This window comes from Trichomonas vaginalis, chromosome III (assembly GCF_026262505.1).
Source record: "Trichomonas vaginalis G3 chromosome III, whole genome shotgun sequence".
Lineage (NCBI taxonomy): Eukaryota > Parabasalia > Trichomonadida > Trichomonadidae > Trichomonas > Trichomonas vaginalis.
The window spans coordinates 6,709,672-6,725,852 of record NC_067205.1 but is presented as its reverse complement, the minus strand read 5'-3'; the positions used below and the strand labels follow the sequence as shown (position 1 = coordinate 6,725,852).

General features: G+C 33.6%; 6 protein-coding genes across 6 annotated transcripts, besides 2 other annotated features; 2 read left to right on the top strand and 4 right to left on the bottom strand.

Moving 5' to 3' along the window:
- Positions 1–3,188: 3,188 nt before the first annotated feature.
- On the top strand, positions 3,189–5,306 carry TVAGG3_0654340 (molting protein mlt-4 family; the record flags this gene model as incomplete). Its single annotated transcript, XM_001308148.1, has 1 exon — positions 3,189–5,306. One exon carries the CDS (start codon positions 3,189–3,191, stop codon positions 5,304–5,306), a length of 2,118 nt encoding a protein of 705 aa, XP_001308149.1.
- Positions 5,307–5,835: 529 nt separating this feature from the next.
- Positions 5,836–6,960, bottom strand: TVAGG3_0654330 (l-lactate dehydrogenase; the record flags this gene model as incomplete). The annotated part of the gene is made up of 1 exon (XM_001308149.2): positions 5,946–6,950. The coding sequence occupies one exon, from the start codon at positions 6,948–6,950 to the stop codon at positions 5,946–5,948; it is 1,005 nt and encodes a 334-aa protein (XP_001308150.1).
- A 919-nt stretch (positions 6,961–7,879) lies between these two features.
- Positions 7,880–8,960, top strand: TVAGG3_0654320 (l-lactate dehydrogenase; the record flags this gene model as incomplete). Its single annotated transcript, XM_001308150.2, has 1 exon — positions 7,893–8,897. One exon carries the CDS (start codon positions 7,893–7,895, stop codon positions 8,895–8,897), a length of 1,005 nt encoding a protein of 334 aa, XP_001308151.1.
- A 1,937-nt stretch (positions 8,961–10,897) lies between these two features.
- Positions 10,898–11,772: a mobile genetic element.
- A 939-nt stretch (positions 11,773–12,711) lies between these two features.
- Positions 12,712–16,181: part of a mobile genetic element that runs on past the window's edge.
- On the bottom strand, positions 13,652–13,882 carry TVAGG3_0654300 (kinase C-related family; the record flags this gene model as incomplete). Its single annotated transcript, XM_001308154.2, has 1 exon — positions 13,652–13,882. The coding sequence occupies one exon, from the start codon at positions 13,880–13,882 to the stop codon at positions 13,652–13,654; it is 231 nt and encodes a 76-aa protein (XP_001308155.2).
- On the bottom strand, positions 14,141–15,715 carry TVAGG3_0654290 (uncharacterized protein; the record flags this gene model as incomplete). Its single annotated transcript, XM_051241755.1, has 1 exon — positions 14,141–15,715. The coding sequence occupies one exon, from the start codon at positions 15,713–15,715 to the stop codon at positions 14,141–14,143; it is 1,575 nt and encodes a 524-aa protein (XP_051088342.1).
- TVAGG3_0654280 (uncharacterized protein) lies at positions 15,743–16,171 on the bottom strand (the record flags this gene model as incomplete). Its single annotated transcript, XM_001308155.1, has 1 exon — positions 15,743–16,171. The coding sequence occupies one exon, from the start codon at positions 16,169–16,171 to the stop codon at positions 15,743–15,745; it is 429 nt and encodes a 142-aa protein (XP_001308156.1).

The window sequence follows — 16,181 nt, the reverse complement described above, 5'->3', positions numbered from 1 at the left end:
AATTGTAGAAACTTTTTAATTATATGTTAACTCATATTTCATATCAGCATGGTATCATGTTTTAATAGCGGAGATCTATCTATTTTATTATTATTAAAATAAATAGATTTAAACAAAGCTTTTGAACGGAATTATCGCAAGAAATGAATACAACAGAATTTGATAAGTTAATTCTATGATTTGATCTGTTAATATTTTCAGTTTTACTTGGAGAAATTGAAAATTGAATCACAAATTTTCCAAAAAAAATTCAAATTTAAAATTTTGAATGTAATAAATGAGAGATTTTTCATCATTTTCTCTATTTTGAAAAAATTTGGAAAAATAGCATGACTTCTGATTAAAGCACAACTTCAGGGGGAGTGAATGTGTGACAACGCCGAGCTTATTTGCCCATATTTTGATAAAAATTCCAAATTCACGATTCAAGCAACTTAACAAATAGAAAAGTCTTTGGATTTTGCATTCTCATATGAAAAATGTTTTACATTTAATACATCGAGCTCAAAATGGCATAATCAAATTTTCAATTTCAATTTAGCAAAAGAATTACTTAGTGGGTTTGCATTATAATCACATGAATTACAGTATGAATATGATTATCACTACGTAAATACTACAATTTTAGCATTAACTACATTATTTCTAATAAAAATTTGAACGCTATGAAGAATGAATCTAGTTTCAACTATATAAAAAGCTTTATTGATGCCAGTCTTAATATCTCATTCTGGGAGACATTGCTAGTGCATGCCTCAGATAATGATACAATTTTGCTCAATCAGTTAAAGTTATTGAACGATATGCATTCTGTAACTGTACATCTCTCACACATATCAACATTCCACGCAGTGTTACACGTGTTGATACACATGCATTTTATAACTGTATTAAACTTAATTGTGGTGTTAATGTTGACAACGATAACGAAACATTCATTTCTGAACTTTTCAACATTTCATTACTTTCTAAGTCATCCATTATTGAATGTAATCATATCACATGTCACAAGCCACAACACTATCGATATTTCTTAAACTTCACTCTATTTTCATTATCCGAAAGTACTTCTCTTGGCTTTAATATATAAAATAAAACTTTAAATTTATTTTCAAAATATATTAGTCACTTTTTGAGAGGAGGGACGACGATTAAAAAGTGAGTATATATATTTTAATAGTTGCTTGATACTTTTTCGGGCTTATTTATAAGCCCGTAAAAAGTATCACAACTATTTAATTATTTTTCATTATAGGCCTTGACTTTTGAATTTGAAAAACTATTAGGAACTCTCATGCAAGATCAAGTAAAGATATGGAAGTGCATTGTCTTAAACTATTCTGTGGTAGATATGAAGCAATTGTTCTTTTTTGGTGGCAAAAAGCGGTAAATATGCCACTTTACATCCGAAAATTTTGAGATGTAAAGTGCTTTTCCATGAACTTTTCATAGATAATCAATGAATTATCAGCCTTTTTACACTTTGATCTCTCGCTATGGAATACATATTATGGTAGTGATCCAGCTCCTACTAAATATAACAAGAACGAAACTATTAATGATCCCGGACGCTGTTTTGTTGACGAAACATTCTTTTCATTCCTCAGCCCAAACGGCGTTATTCGAATTTCAGGAAATTCAAACACCAAACTTCTTGTTTGCACTTCTACCTTCTTAAATTGTACAAATTCAAACCCATACAGTTTCTACAATGCCGGATGTACTACTTTAAACCAAGGCCAATGCATTAGTTATCGAGTTTGTAGTACGAAATCCATTACAAATAGTGCAGGATCATATTGCGATACATGGGTTTCAGATTCTTCATCGAAAAACTATCTTTTTCTTTCATCAATTCACTCAGGAAGTTCATTACAGAACTCTTTTTCTTTAATTAAAGGAGATATCTCAGTATCAAATGTAAATGATACTGACAACACTGCAGAAGGAAATACTGCATTTTTTGTTTATCAAAGTCAAAATACTTACATTAATTACAGCTATTTCAAAGGAAATAAAGCAACATTAAGAAATGAAATATTTCGTTATAATTCTATTTCTTCATCAGAAACTTATTCATGTGTATTTTTGAATAATTCTGTTGTTGATTCAGGAAGTGGAATATTTGGATTTTCTTGGTCGGGTACTCATATATTGAGAGAATGCATAATTAAGTACAATGAACATAAATATTTGATTTCTGTATTGGATTCTACCATTTCAGTTATTAGGTGTTTTATTGAAGGAAACACTTATTCACAGACTTTTATGGGACTTGGAACTACACAAATAGAAACAACAAATAATCTTGCTGTTGCATTAAATATCCTTTTTATAGAAGAATGCCAAAAAGAAAACATTACAATGAATGATGATTTAGAAGTTCGATATGAGAAGTGTCTTGCAGATAAACATGCACTTGAATTTAAATGCGGCATTCGTCCTGCTGTTCATTATATTTTAACAGTTAGTGATGAATAAAAACATTCTCTTTTAATTTTTTTCGAAATCAAGAAAAACTTAAGTTATTTTTACTTAAGAAGTAAGGACATAGTTTTGCATATAGTGCCACTTCAATAGCGCTGTTTATATTGCTATTGTGCGCTATTTTAATATTAATACTTTATTATTACAGTGATTGGCTGAGATATAAGGAATCTGGCATTTATGTAGCTCGGTCATATGAGTGGTATCTATATTTGCGAAAAAACCGATTTTTTAATTTTAATTTGAAGAAAAATACACATGAGGTATGACGTTTTAATTCCCTATTCATGGAATGTAATAGCTTGAAAGAATCATACCCATATCGGTTGGCCAATTGACGTATTTACCTATTTTCAGATCTGCTCGAATAATCACGAGTGAAGAAAAATAAACCACAAAAAATACTGATAATGACTTCATCAAAAGTATATTCAAGATTTCGATATCAGAAAGTCCAAAATCTTTGTGAAGTGAATTGATATAAAATCTTCTATCGTTTTTACGCTCAATCGGATATTTTAATCATAAATATATATTTCATTGCATTATATGCTAACTGATTTCTGTCAATTTTTTAAAGGGTAACGATTTTATCATTATTTTTATGAAATATTGATTATCAAATGTACAACATTATATGAAATTCAGTATAAAAATTTTACGATTCATTCAATTTTTAGAAACCGTTTTAATTTAAATTTATGAGCATCTGGGAAACTTGCCAAGCTGGCAATTTAGAGGAATTCAAGAAAGCCATAAACAAAGAAAATGTCAATGAAGTTAATGAAGAAGGTTTATCCATTCTGTTATACGCTATCCAGCAAAAACAATCCGAAATGGTCAACGTTATCATAAAATTGAAAGGAGACCTCACCTTTAAAGATAAAGAAGGAAGAGATGCAATCATATATGCAGCAATTTATGGATTAAATTCCTTAGTTGTTGTCTTATATAAAAACAAAGCTCCGTTAGACACAGTTGATAGCTCTGGTCGTAATGCATTGCATTATGCATCAGAAAAGGGAACTAAATCATCAATGGATTTCTTCTTAAAGGCTCATTTAAGTCCGAATCTCCAAGATAAGTCCGGTAATACTCCAATTCACTACACAATTCTAAGTGGAGTTAAAGGTATTATCAATTTATTTGAGCCTTATCAGCCAAACTTTAACTTACAGAACGCAGAAGGCGAATCTCCAGCACATTTAGCTGTTAGAAGTGAAAACTTTGCTTTAGTCAAGTATCTTTCTAACAAGAAGCTCAACGTCAACTGGAATCTCCAAAATAAAGATGGATTAACACCAACAATGATTGCTGCCAAAATGGGACTCGACAAACAGCTCGAACTGATCTTCAAATGTGGTGGTTCAGCAGGTACAGTACTTAATGATGGCTCATCCATTGTCCATCTTGCCGCAGAAAGCGGATTTGATCAAGTCATGCCAATTCTTCAAGCAAACGGAGCTCCTTTCAACATGGCGAACGAACAAGGTATCATGCCAATACACATGGCCTGCAAATCAGGCTCAATCAAGATGGTTCGAGCATTACAAAAAGCATTAGCCGATTTAAACGCAACAGATTCAGCCGGAAACATGCCAATACATTACGCCGTGATGTACAATCATATACAGATTGTTGATTTCCTTGTAGAAAACTCTGTTGACGTAAATGCTCCAGGACACGACCAAAAACGGCCAATCCATTATGCCGTTGAGAATGATAACATCGATATGGTTAAACATCTCATTGATTTGGTCTGTGACTTGAACGCGAAAGACAAAGAAGGATTAACTCCTCTTCATTATGCAGTACAACGCGTGAACATACCAATTATCAATGCTTTGATTGTTGCTGGTGCAATGATTAACCAGCAAACAAGGCATGGTGATTCTCCTTTGCATTACGTCGCAGCTGAAAACGCTCAAGAAGCTGCGAAATTGTTATTTGCTGCAGGTGCAAATGTCAATTCAACAAATGACAAAAAAGAAACACCATTGCATATATCAACAGAGAAAGGAAACATCGAATTAGTTTCTGTTTGCATTGATCAAAAAGCTGATGTCAATGCTGTTGATCAAAATGGAGAAACTCCGGCACATTTGGCAACAATTAATTGCCAACTTGGAATTTTACAGAAACTTGGAGAAGCTGGTGCTAATTTGGACATCAAAGATAATGATGGAAATGCTCCTCTTCATATTGCAGCACATCAGCAAAATGAAGATTTCGTTATGACATTGATTAAATTCAATGCAAAAGTTGATACAACCGATGCTAAAGGACAAACTCCTTTACATATTACTGCTGATTTATGTAATATGAAACTAACACAGTTGTTATTAGAAAATGGAGCTCCTATCAATGTTGTTGATGTTGATAAGAACTCACCTTTGCATTTGGCCGCACTAAAAATGGATAAAAAGATTGTTGAAACACTGATAAATGCAGGTGCTGATGTAAAACTGATGAATGAAAAAGGTTTGACACCGTTACAAGGTGTTAGATTGACTTTCTCTAAGTTCATGAGACAGATTGTTGAAAAGAGAGATGAAGAGAACGCAAAGAATAAGAAGGATGATTATGTTCCTGGAACAATTATGGCACAAACAGATAAACCTCAGGAATTGTACGCGGAATTGGATATGAAAGAAACACCTTGTTTACTTTGTAGAAGAAGAGTCGCAGTTGCAGCAATGATCCCATGTGGACATATCTGCTGCTGCGAAGTATGTTTGAAGGATAGAATAGAGATGCAAAAGGTTTGTCCTTTCTGCAAACAACCAATAACTGGAGCTCTTAACATTGTTTCTGAATAAAAAAAAAATTAATTTATTATTTTTTTTATTACGTATTTTGAATCTATCATAGAATACAATAATAAAATTTTAGGAAAACACATGAGTTGCGAGTCAATTTTCTTTGATGAAATTTATTATCTGAAAATCTTTCGACTAATAATACTTGAATATAGAAGTTTTGATGTTTTTTGCAAAGGTAAATTAATCTATATATCAATAAGACCCTAAAAATATCATAATTTAAAGATATTGAATAAGAATCACAGTAAATTGATGAGATTTCAATACTGAGAGACTTATATTGCTTTTAATTCATTCTAATATTGGCCATATATATGAAAAATATATGTAAATTATCAGAAAAATTCGATGATTTATAAATTTTGTTTGAAGCTTAGTTGAAAAGTGAAATAATATGATATTCATGATACAAAATAATCTGTGCAAGGATTTCTTAATGGATTAAGGTATAATTAAACAATAAATTGTAGAAATTTCCTTCCAGTAGATTTGTTAAGCATCTTAGTTGTATTTTGATAGATATTAGTTAAATTTACATAGTTTTATATGTTAATGTCAAAAATGAATTGTAAATTAAAGAGATAGAATTGAATCGTTTAAGAGTTCGAAAAAAAAACAAACTGAACGAATCAATAGTTACTGCTTTGCGAGGTGCTGGAGTGCGATCTCCTTCTCGTGGAAGAGGTCTTTCTCTGTGAACTCGAGCTTCTCCTTGAGCCAGTCGTTGATCTTGAAGCCGTCGACAACATGAACGTGTCCTTCTTTGTCAACACTGCATGGGAATGAGAAGACAACACCTGGCTTGATTCCGTATGGGTTTCCTTCTGGAACTGGGATACCCATAGAGAGAACTTCTCCTGGTGCTGTTCCGAAGAGCCATGCCTTCATGTGCTGGATTGCTGCCTTAGTTGGTGACGCTGCACTTGTGAAGCCACGGTGTTCGAGGATGTCCCAAACACGATGACCGATCTTCTTGAAGAATGCATCGAAGACGTACTCCTTGTCGAGAACATCGACAACTTTCTGTGTCTTGCCGTCCTTTGTGAATGTTGCCTGTGTGAGATCGGAGACCATTGACTCACCGTGATTGCCCCAGACAATGATGTCGTGGATGTCGTTGATGCTGACACCGAGCTTTGATGCGATCTCATAGTATGCTCTGTTGTGATCGAGGAGTGAGAGGCTAGAGAAGTTTTCTGGCTTCAAGTTCTTTGCATGGAGCATTGCAATCTCGCAGTTTGTATTGTCTGGGTTTCCGATGACGAGAACTTTGACTGTTGGCTTAGCCCACTTGGAGAGGTACTCGCCTGTGTTCTTGAAGATGACACTGTTGCTGCTGATGAGGTCTGCACGAACTTGACCTGGTTTGAGAGGCATTGATGCGACGAGGAATGCGCAGTCGATGTCTTTGAATGCTTGTTCTGGTTCTGTTGTAGCAACGAAGCCTGCGAGGCGTGGAAATGCACAGTCCTCGAGCTCCATTGTGAGGGCTGTCAATCTGTTGATGGCTGGTGGAATATCGAAGAGATGCAAGTAAACTTTGCGTTCACCATAGAGTTCACCGCTGGCGATCCAGTGGGAGAGGATATAGCCGATTTGACCTGCTGCACCAGTGATAAGAACATGTGCTGCTTCACTCATTGTGAAAAAATGATGTTTTATTCTCAGTTCTCAATTCATGACCTCCCGAGTTATCAATTTTCTGAAGGCTCTCAAATGATCTCAGTTTACATTTCCTTTTGAATATCTGCCATAGAAAATTTATTGAATATTGTAAATTGTTTCAGTTAATTGCATTTTTAAGCTTATATCCATTTTAAATTTTCTAAATTTTTATTTGAATATTTTTTTATCCCCAATCATTTCTGAGTGTCAAAACGATGACGCTAACTTTACATGACCAATTTGGTTTCAAAAAATAATTCGTCAATTTTTAATCACGGTATTATGCTCATCTAAAATTTCAGCTTTTACAAAATTTTTTCCCTTTCCCAATTCTGACATAACTACACAATATGGATTTAAGTCATAACAAATGGATATTATATTTTATACAAGTATGTGTAATTGGTTTTATGTCAATAAAGTCAAATAATGATGAATGTTAAAGATTTCATTTTAAAAATTTACATAATTAACACAATCTATAATATAATCTTTTATATAATAATATTTCAAATCATATTTATTGATTATCCAATGGGGAATCCTATCGAGAATTTTTCCCAAATTTCCCTTCTAAGTTGTTTAGACGTTAAATATAAAATAAATTCATTATTATAATATAGAAACATAAAGGCATTGGAAATTATTGGTTTATGTCCAAATGATTTCGAATTGAAAACACATTACCGGATATTTTGGAAATTCGATGAAATTAGAATTTACAAGAGGATAAAGAATATGGTTTTGATGACAGACAGAATATTTGTTAAAATCCATTCAATTTACAATATTCAATAAATTTTCTATGGCAGATATTCAAAAGGAAATGTAAACTGAGATCATTTGAGAGCCTTCAGAAAATTGATAACTCGGGAGGTCATGAATTGAGAACTGAGAATAAAACATCATTTTTTCACAATGAGTGAAGCAGCACATGTTCTTATCACTGGTGCAGCAGGTCAAATCGGCTATATCCTCTCCCACTGGATCGCCAGCGGTGAACTCTATGGTGAACGCAAAGTTTACTTGCATCTCTTCGATATTCCACCAGCCATCAACAGATTGACAGCCCTCACAATGGAGCTCGAGGACTGTGCATTTCCACGCCTCGCAGGCTTCGTTGCTACAACAGAACCAGAACAAGCATTCAAAGACATCGACTGCGCATTCCTCGTCGCATCAATGCCTCTCAAACCAGGTCAAGTTCGTGCAGACCTCATCAGCAGCAACAGTGTCATCTTCAAGAACACAGGCGAGTACCTCTCCAAGTGGGCTAAGCCAACAGTCAAAGTTCTCGTCATCGGAAACCCAGACAATACAAACTGCGAGATTGCAATGCTCCATGCAAAGAACTTGAAGCCAGAAAACTTCTCTAGCCTCTCACTCCTCGATCACAACAGAGCATACTATGAGATCGCATCAAAGCTCGGTGTCAGCATCAACGACATCCACGACATCATTGTCTGGGGCAATCACGGTGAGTCAATGGTCTCCGATCTCACACAGGCAACATTCACAAAGGACGGCAAGACACAGAAAGTTGTCGATGTTCTCGACAAGGAGTACGTCTTCGATGCATTCTTCAAGAAGATCGGTCATCGTGTTTGGGACATCCTCGAACACCGTGGCTTCACAAGTGCAGCGTCACCAACTAAGGCAGCAATCCAGCACATGAAGGCATGGCTCTTCGGAACAGCACCAGGAGAAGTTCTCTCTATGGGTATCCCAGTTCCAGAAGGAAACCCATACGGAATCAAGCCAGGTGTTGTCTTCTCATTCCCATGCAGTGTTGACAAAGAAGGACACGTTCATGTTGTCGACGGCTTCAAGATCAACGACTGGCTCAAGGAGAAGCTCGAGTTCACAGAGGAAGACCTCTTCCACGAGAAGGAGATCGCACTCCAGCACCTCGCAAAGCAGTAACTATTGATTCGTTCAGTTTGTTTTTTTTTCGAACTCTTAAACGATTCAATTCTATCTCTTTAATTTACAATTCATTTTTGACATTAACATATAAAACTATGTAAATTTAACTAATATCTATCAAAATACAACTAAGATGCTTAACAAATCTTCAATTAACTGATTCCGATTTTTTTTTCTTTACATTATAATGCTCTAATGAAAATACTTGTATTTCGATAGAATTGCATTTTAAGTTAACAATCAATATTTCTATATTTTGGGATTTTATTGAAATGAAATTTTCAATGAAAAAGTTTATATGTGTAGCAGCCGATTTAGGAGCTTTCTTCTTCAATTAGTTTCTCTATTTCCAACTAATTATCATACACAACTCATGCAGTGTATGAGAGATAAGTAGGAAATGAGTGTTTTGGAAAATTCAAACCACCAATATTTATTTTATCGTTCTTAAAATTATATAATGCTTTCATCACACATTTTAAGATAATTCAAATTGAAATAAATTAATGGAATGGCGATTTCTTATTTAATCAAAGAAGTTGTTAGAGCCCCTCATTGCACATTCTATTTATTTTCCATTTGTAATGATCCATCATACTATATATATTTTATATTGCTAATATTTCTTCTAATTCCATTTTATTTAGTTGCTTCAATAATTTTACGCAGATCAGGTTTCTCAAAACATAAAACTTATGAACAGGGTAGCTGCTTTTGCATCTCATATGCCTTTTCTTGGGCAATTAATATATATTGTTTAGTTACAAATGCGTTTACTGGACATAGCGTTGATCTAGATACATTTATTAAGGTACGTAGATTATCGAATTCTTTATATTTTATGTCTCTACTCTCTTATTTTGTTCAAGTTTGTCACGTACTAACATTATTACAAACATTTGGCTTCAAATTGATTTATTACTTTTCTAAGTTAGTTCAATACGCATTTACATTACTAGTAATCATCGAAACAGTTTGCGTTTTTATTCCTATTTCGAAATTAATCTTTAATATCCTTTATACCTTCTTAGAGAAAAATTTCTTTTACCTAGAATATGCATTTTCATGTGCATCTTTTCTTATTCTCTTGATTTGCTTTATGTTTTCGAATATAAGTACAATTTTCCCTGCTAAACTTAGGTACCGGGTCAATATATGCCTTTTATTAATACCTCTTGTTCTGTTTATCAGAGTTTATATTTATTTCTATTTTAATTCTCTTATAATTCAGAGAATGACTCAAACAAATCTAGTCCATTATGTAAGATTGGCACTATCTATGTCATTTAGTGACAGATTCCTTATTGATTACCTAATTTTGTATATAATTTTCATTCTCTCAGATCCAATTTACCAATCTGATGGTGATCAATCAGTTACGGCTGAAAATCCAGTTGACCTATCTCTTAACAATATTATTTAACTTTTTTTCATATTCTTTTTAAATGAATAGAATATTATTTGCAGCTAACAATATATTTGATTAGCATGCAAATGTGAAATAAAATTATTACTCTATCGTTCTAATGCTTAGTTTATTTCTTATTTTTTTATGATTTAATTTCTTCTCAGTCCTTGCAACAGTGTGATAAATCATTGCTACGTTTCAGTATCTCATTGTCGATTCATTTATTAATAATTTCATTTAAATCAAATATCTTTTGAAACTTTCAATAAATGAACTTTTCAGCGTTTGGAACTTGGAATATAGCAAAAATATGTTATTACTATTATATTCACTTCTTGAAGAAGACAAAGAATGCCAAATTCACTAAATTTCAATGAGAGTTGTAGTTTTCTTTATCGCACCTTAGTTTTCGGCAAAATTAGAATATAAGGAAAGAAATTTCAAGAGACATTTATTACCCTAACCCCTTTCATAATTTGAAAATTTGAAATTCAATCATAAAAACCATTGTTCTTCTATTTCATCTTGCTCTATTATCTGTTTGTATTACTCTTTAATAAGGCAATTAACCGGATCTTGCGAGAAAATCGAGATTGGGACAAAGTTGCAATTCGGCACTTTTTGTAAAAAAAAATGGGGTCATACTCATAATGAATAGAGACTTATAGCCAAGTCTTGATATCATGCAGGGAGAATATACATTGATAAGCAATTATATTTTATAGTAGTAGTATTCAGAAATTCTTACAATTTACAATACAATTTTCAAAAATGGATAAAGACTTATAGCCAAGTCTTGATATCATGCAGGGATAATATACATAGATAAGCAATTATATTTTATAGTAGTAGTATTCAGAAATTCTTACAATTTACAATACAATTTTCAAAAATGGATAAAGACTAATAGCCAAGTCTTGATATCATGCAGGATAATATACATAGATAAGCAATTATATTTTATAGTAGTAGTATTCAGAAATTCTTACAATTTACAATACAATTTTCAAAATGGATAAAGACTAATAGCCAAGTCTTGATATCATGCAGGGATAATATACATAGATAAGCAATTATATTTTATAGTAGTAGTATTCAGAAGATCCCGTTCTTCTTCTGTATGGGACACCGCCCTTGACTTCCTGTTTAATACCAAAAGCAATAAGCTCCTCTAAGTCCACCGAAATCATAAAAATGAAGTGATTTTGAAAAGAGTTAACAAAATTCAAATCACATCAAAAACAAAAACACATAAAAAATATTTTATTATACTCATTCGAAATTAAAAATAATAAAATTTATATATATTAATTTCATTAAATCAAGGTTAAAAATCTCACCGGAAAAATAACCTCAGTGTGATAAATTTATCACCGGAAAAATTTACAATAAGGTTAATACCGAAAATATCGAAAAATCAACATTTAAGGTTAATTTAAGAGTATGCACTTTTGTCACCTACTCTTGTTCTTCTATTTCATCTTGCTCTATTATCTGTTTGTATTACTCTTTAATAAGGCAATTAACCGGATCTTGCGAGAAAATCTATTGGTCATGAGAAAATGTTTTCTAAACAAATAAATTTTATCAAATTTATAGTTAATAAGATATATAATAGTCAAATTGTCTAAATTGTCCGACCAAGTTTTTATTCAAACATCAATCAGAGTAAAGTCATTTCAAGAGCCTTGTACCGATAAACTAGCCTTGTACTGCCATTTTATGGTGATGTAAAGTATTCAAAAAATTTGCAATGTAAACCATTACATGGCAGAAACTTTAAAATAAACAAAAACATGACACTTAGTACAGGGGCTTTTTGGCTGGTGAAGTCAGATAAAACGTGGCTCAAGTGCTCGTTTAAAATTAAAAATGGAATTTCTCACAGTCGAATTTCTTGGTAGACAACAAAAGTTTATCATCAATTGTCGCGCCGAAGGTATGACATATAGTCAAACTAAGCTTGCATGGGAGGAAGAATACCCAGATCTCGGAACTTTAACATCCAATCTCATTGCTACTGCACTTAAAAGAGCTGCATTAGGTCTATACTGGGAAAAAGGGAATCATGGCGGTGCAGATCCATACCTATGCGAGCGTGATCAGCTCACTTTAAAAGAAATTATCGAAGATTCTGCTTACAAAGGTGAAGCTCTAGAAGCAGCTGACATTATTGACGAGGAGTTCAAGTTGAAAGAGCTCAGAAGAGATTATGGTTACAGATTCCTTCTTGAGATTAATTGTCCTACTCTTGCAGAAGAAGTTATCAATACTCTTGGTGGTGATGATGTATCGAGACCTTATGTTAACCATATTTTACAGCAATTGCATTGCAAGCTTAAGGCATGCCAAGAGATTGAAGAATCAAGATACATGGCGTGTGAACCAAGAATTATCGAAGAAAGTTAGTATACATATCAAGGGTACGGCGGCACTGCGCGCCTCCTTACCCATGATATGTGAATTTGACACTTTACGAAACCGTTAACGTATATTTTACAACACAAACGACAACACTAACTTAACCTTAAATATTTACAAAGCCACCAACCACTTCACCTCACTAATGTAAAAAAATAAACGTTCTCACTTACAAAAGTATTGCAACTCCTCCCATTGCTGTGCTTCATATAACAGCTCATAATCTTCTGACTCACTTTCTTCTTCATATAGGTCAAAATCACTGTCATAGTTTATACCTGTAAGTTTTGACAAAGCTAATGAAACACGCTTACCGTTTGTATCATATGCTTGTATAAACTTTCCATTATGCTTGTAGTCATAAACGCTCAAACTAACTTTACCCTTTCTCCCTCGTATCTGATAGAATGTATTTTCACGAGGAACGAAGAACAAATTCTTGAACTCATGACCGTTGTAGTTTGTTATCTCAATAGTTTTCGTCATTTATATAAAAATAAAATAAAAAATAAACTTAAAAATTAATGATATCACCACCCTCACACGTATGAAAACATAGCACAAAAATAAATTTAGGTGAAGTGGTGAGATCTCACCTGTTTTTCACCTCTTTTTTCACCCTGTTGAATTCATTGCTTTATAACTCTCTCCTTTCTCCAACTCTTCTAACTTCTTCTTAAGTTCAGCAATGTTGTCCTCATGAAGTTTAATCTTTCTCAAAATTCCGTCTTTATCTAATGGTTGCTTTATCTTTCTAAACTGAACTCTACCATCCTTCATAGTATGAATGTAAAAACCTTCTGGAATAGTTCCTGATTTAATGTATTCTACCAAAAACTTTTGTTTCATTGCTTCAGTGACTTTATTTGTCATTTCAATCAAATAAAAATTTTAATATTAAATAAAAAATAACGTTATTTTTTCAGTAAGGAAACGCAGGAGTTTTACGATTTATTTGAGGAGTAGGTTCTGGTTTAAATGTTGGAGTCGGTTTAGGAGTTGACTTTTGAACAGGAGTTTGTACTTCCATAGGTTCAGGAGTCATTGAAGGTTTTGCTTGTGAAGGCGTTGGTTTTGGCGAAGGTGTTGGAGTTTGTTTAACTTCAGCTACTTCAGTATTATTTACAACATTTGCTTTATTTCTTTTCAACATCATAACTGCTCCTGCTGTAGCTAGGCAAACCTAGTGGGAGACCATATCTTATATAAGGACTTGACCAAATGCTATTTTTGACAGGAGCTGGTGGAACACCTAACCTTGGTGAGACTGCTCTTTGCCATTGTGCAGCTCGTAAGAAATATTCAATAGGTGCTCCATAATCGTTTGGTAAAGTTTGTTTCATAGATGGTGAAGGTTCACGAGAGCTTGATGAAGAACTCATTTATAAGCTTTAAAATAAACGTTCATCCTTTATTCCTCACCGTCGTCCGTAGCTAAGTTATAGTCATCTAATCTTATTATTGGGATTCCATTAGCACGCACCTGAATGGCAAAGCAACAATCCCTCATAAATCCAATAAGTGGCTTTGGTACATTTTCAGTTGCTAGTTCAATAGGTCCTTTAACAGACAATTTGTATGTTATTGGAGCAGTAGATGTTTGACCTTGCTGGAAGCAAAAGTCCACTTCTGTTGGAAAACCACATAAGAAATGTGTGTTGTCATAGCTATCCCATTTATGTTCCACACTACCATCATCCACCAATGACCTCATAACATCTTCATTAAATCCTATCATATCATTGTTTGTATTGCAAGCGTTCGCAACCATTTCATAAAATACAGGTCCATATGATTTTTCAGGTTCTGCAGGTATATTTCCATAAGCTCCCATGGAAAGCTGAAGATATTTAAACTTAGGGTTCTCAAAATTAACATAATAGTTGTCTTTCTTTCTAAATAGTGCCCAAATACTTTTAACATTAATAGGCGTATAAGCTGCTGTAAATGTTGCACTTGAACTATCTGTATTCTTTGAGAATGAACCGTCCATAGGAATCCAATCCATAACTTTAACAGGAAAACATAAAGCCTCGTTTGTATAATGTTCTACAAGTTCTGTATAAATGTTAGGGTCTAAAGAGAATGACTTTGGATGAATGAAACATTCATTAAAATCCATCTTTGTTCGAAATAGTTGCTGGGTTACAGTTGTAATAGTAACTGTTCCACTAGCTTCTACTGCCTTCGTTATCATAGTGAATGGTTCATTCCATGGAACAAATTTATTTGTCGGTGGATTTGAATCTGAAGCAAATGCAACTTTAAGAGTTGGATTGAAAGCAATGATATCATTTACAGATATAGATGTGCATTGTAAGGCGTCACTACTGAACTTTACTTTAAGCTGAATGTTTCCTGCAAAAGCTGGAATAAATCGAATAGCTTCTAATGGAAGGAATCTTCTAACAGGAATTCTTAAACGAAGCTTAAAATCAAATGATTTTCCTGCTGTAATTGGACCACTAACAATTTGTCCTGTTCTGCATGTTCCCGAATGACTCCATACATCTTCATGTCGAGTCTTTGAGAAAACATCTACTTTCTTTATTTGTTCGGTAGTTTGTGAGTTTGAAGTTATATATGCTTCTTCTCTTGCGTTGTCTTGAGAATATACGATACGACCATTTGCAAGGATTTGATATCCAGCAACTGCATAGAAAGCGTCATCGAAACCAATCCAAAATCCTGGTGGGTTTGTTTTATTGGAACCTGAACCAATTTCTTTATCTACAATAAATTGACCTTCCATTTTATACGTAATGAATGTATTGTAAAGGTCCAACATATTTTCACCAGGAGGTGAGAGATTGAATGTTACCCATGTGTTATCTTTAGCAGTTCCAGGTTGTGATGGAATCTTTGCGTCAGAATATTTTCTATTAGTGTCACCAATTTGAACTGCATTGTCTATGATATCGAAATATGAGCGAATCTGATGAATATGCTCTGCTGGAGTAAATTCGTTTAACTGTTCGTTCTGCATGTATTTACTTCGGATAAAAATATCTATTTACTTCATTATTCTCACTCTTCTTCTTGGCATTCGTGGTGGAAGTTGTTTCTTGACATTTTCAATGAACTGTACATTCTCTTTTGTCTCAACTTCTTTCACTGGTGGGTCAGGGTTCTTTGACTCGGTTTGTTTTTCAATGAAATTCACGAACTTTGTAATAAGCTCTTGGTTCGTTATTGAAAGTACATCTGGCTTCTTTTCTTCTGGTTCTATTGACTTTTCAGTTTGAATAGAAGGCTTAACATGGGCTTCGCCCTCGGTGCCATGCACCTTAATACTGTCGCTCTCTGCATTTGCTAATGGAACCTTTCTTTTTCTTACGTATATTTTACCATCTTTACTCTGACTTACGTAATAGAAAGGATGTTGTATTCCTCTTGCGTCATTTAATATAATAGACTCTCGCTCTGATTTTGACAAGCTCATTTTACATCGG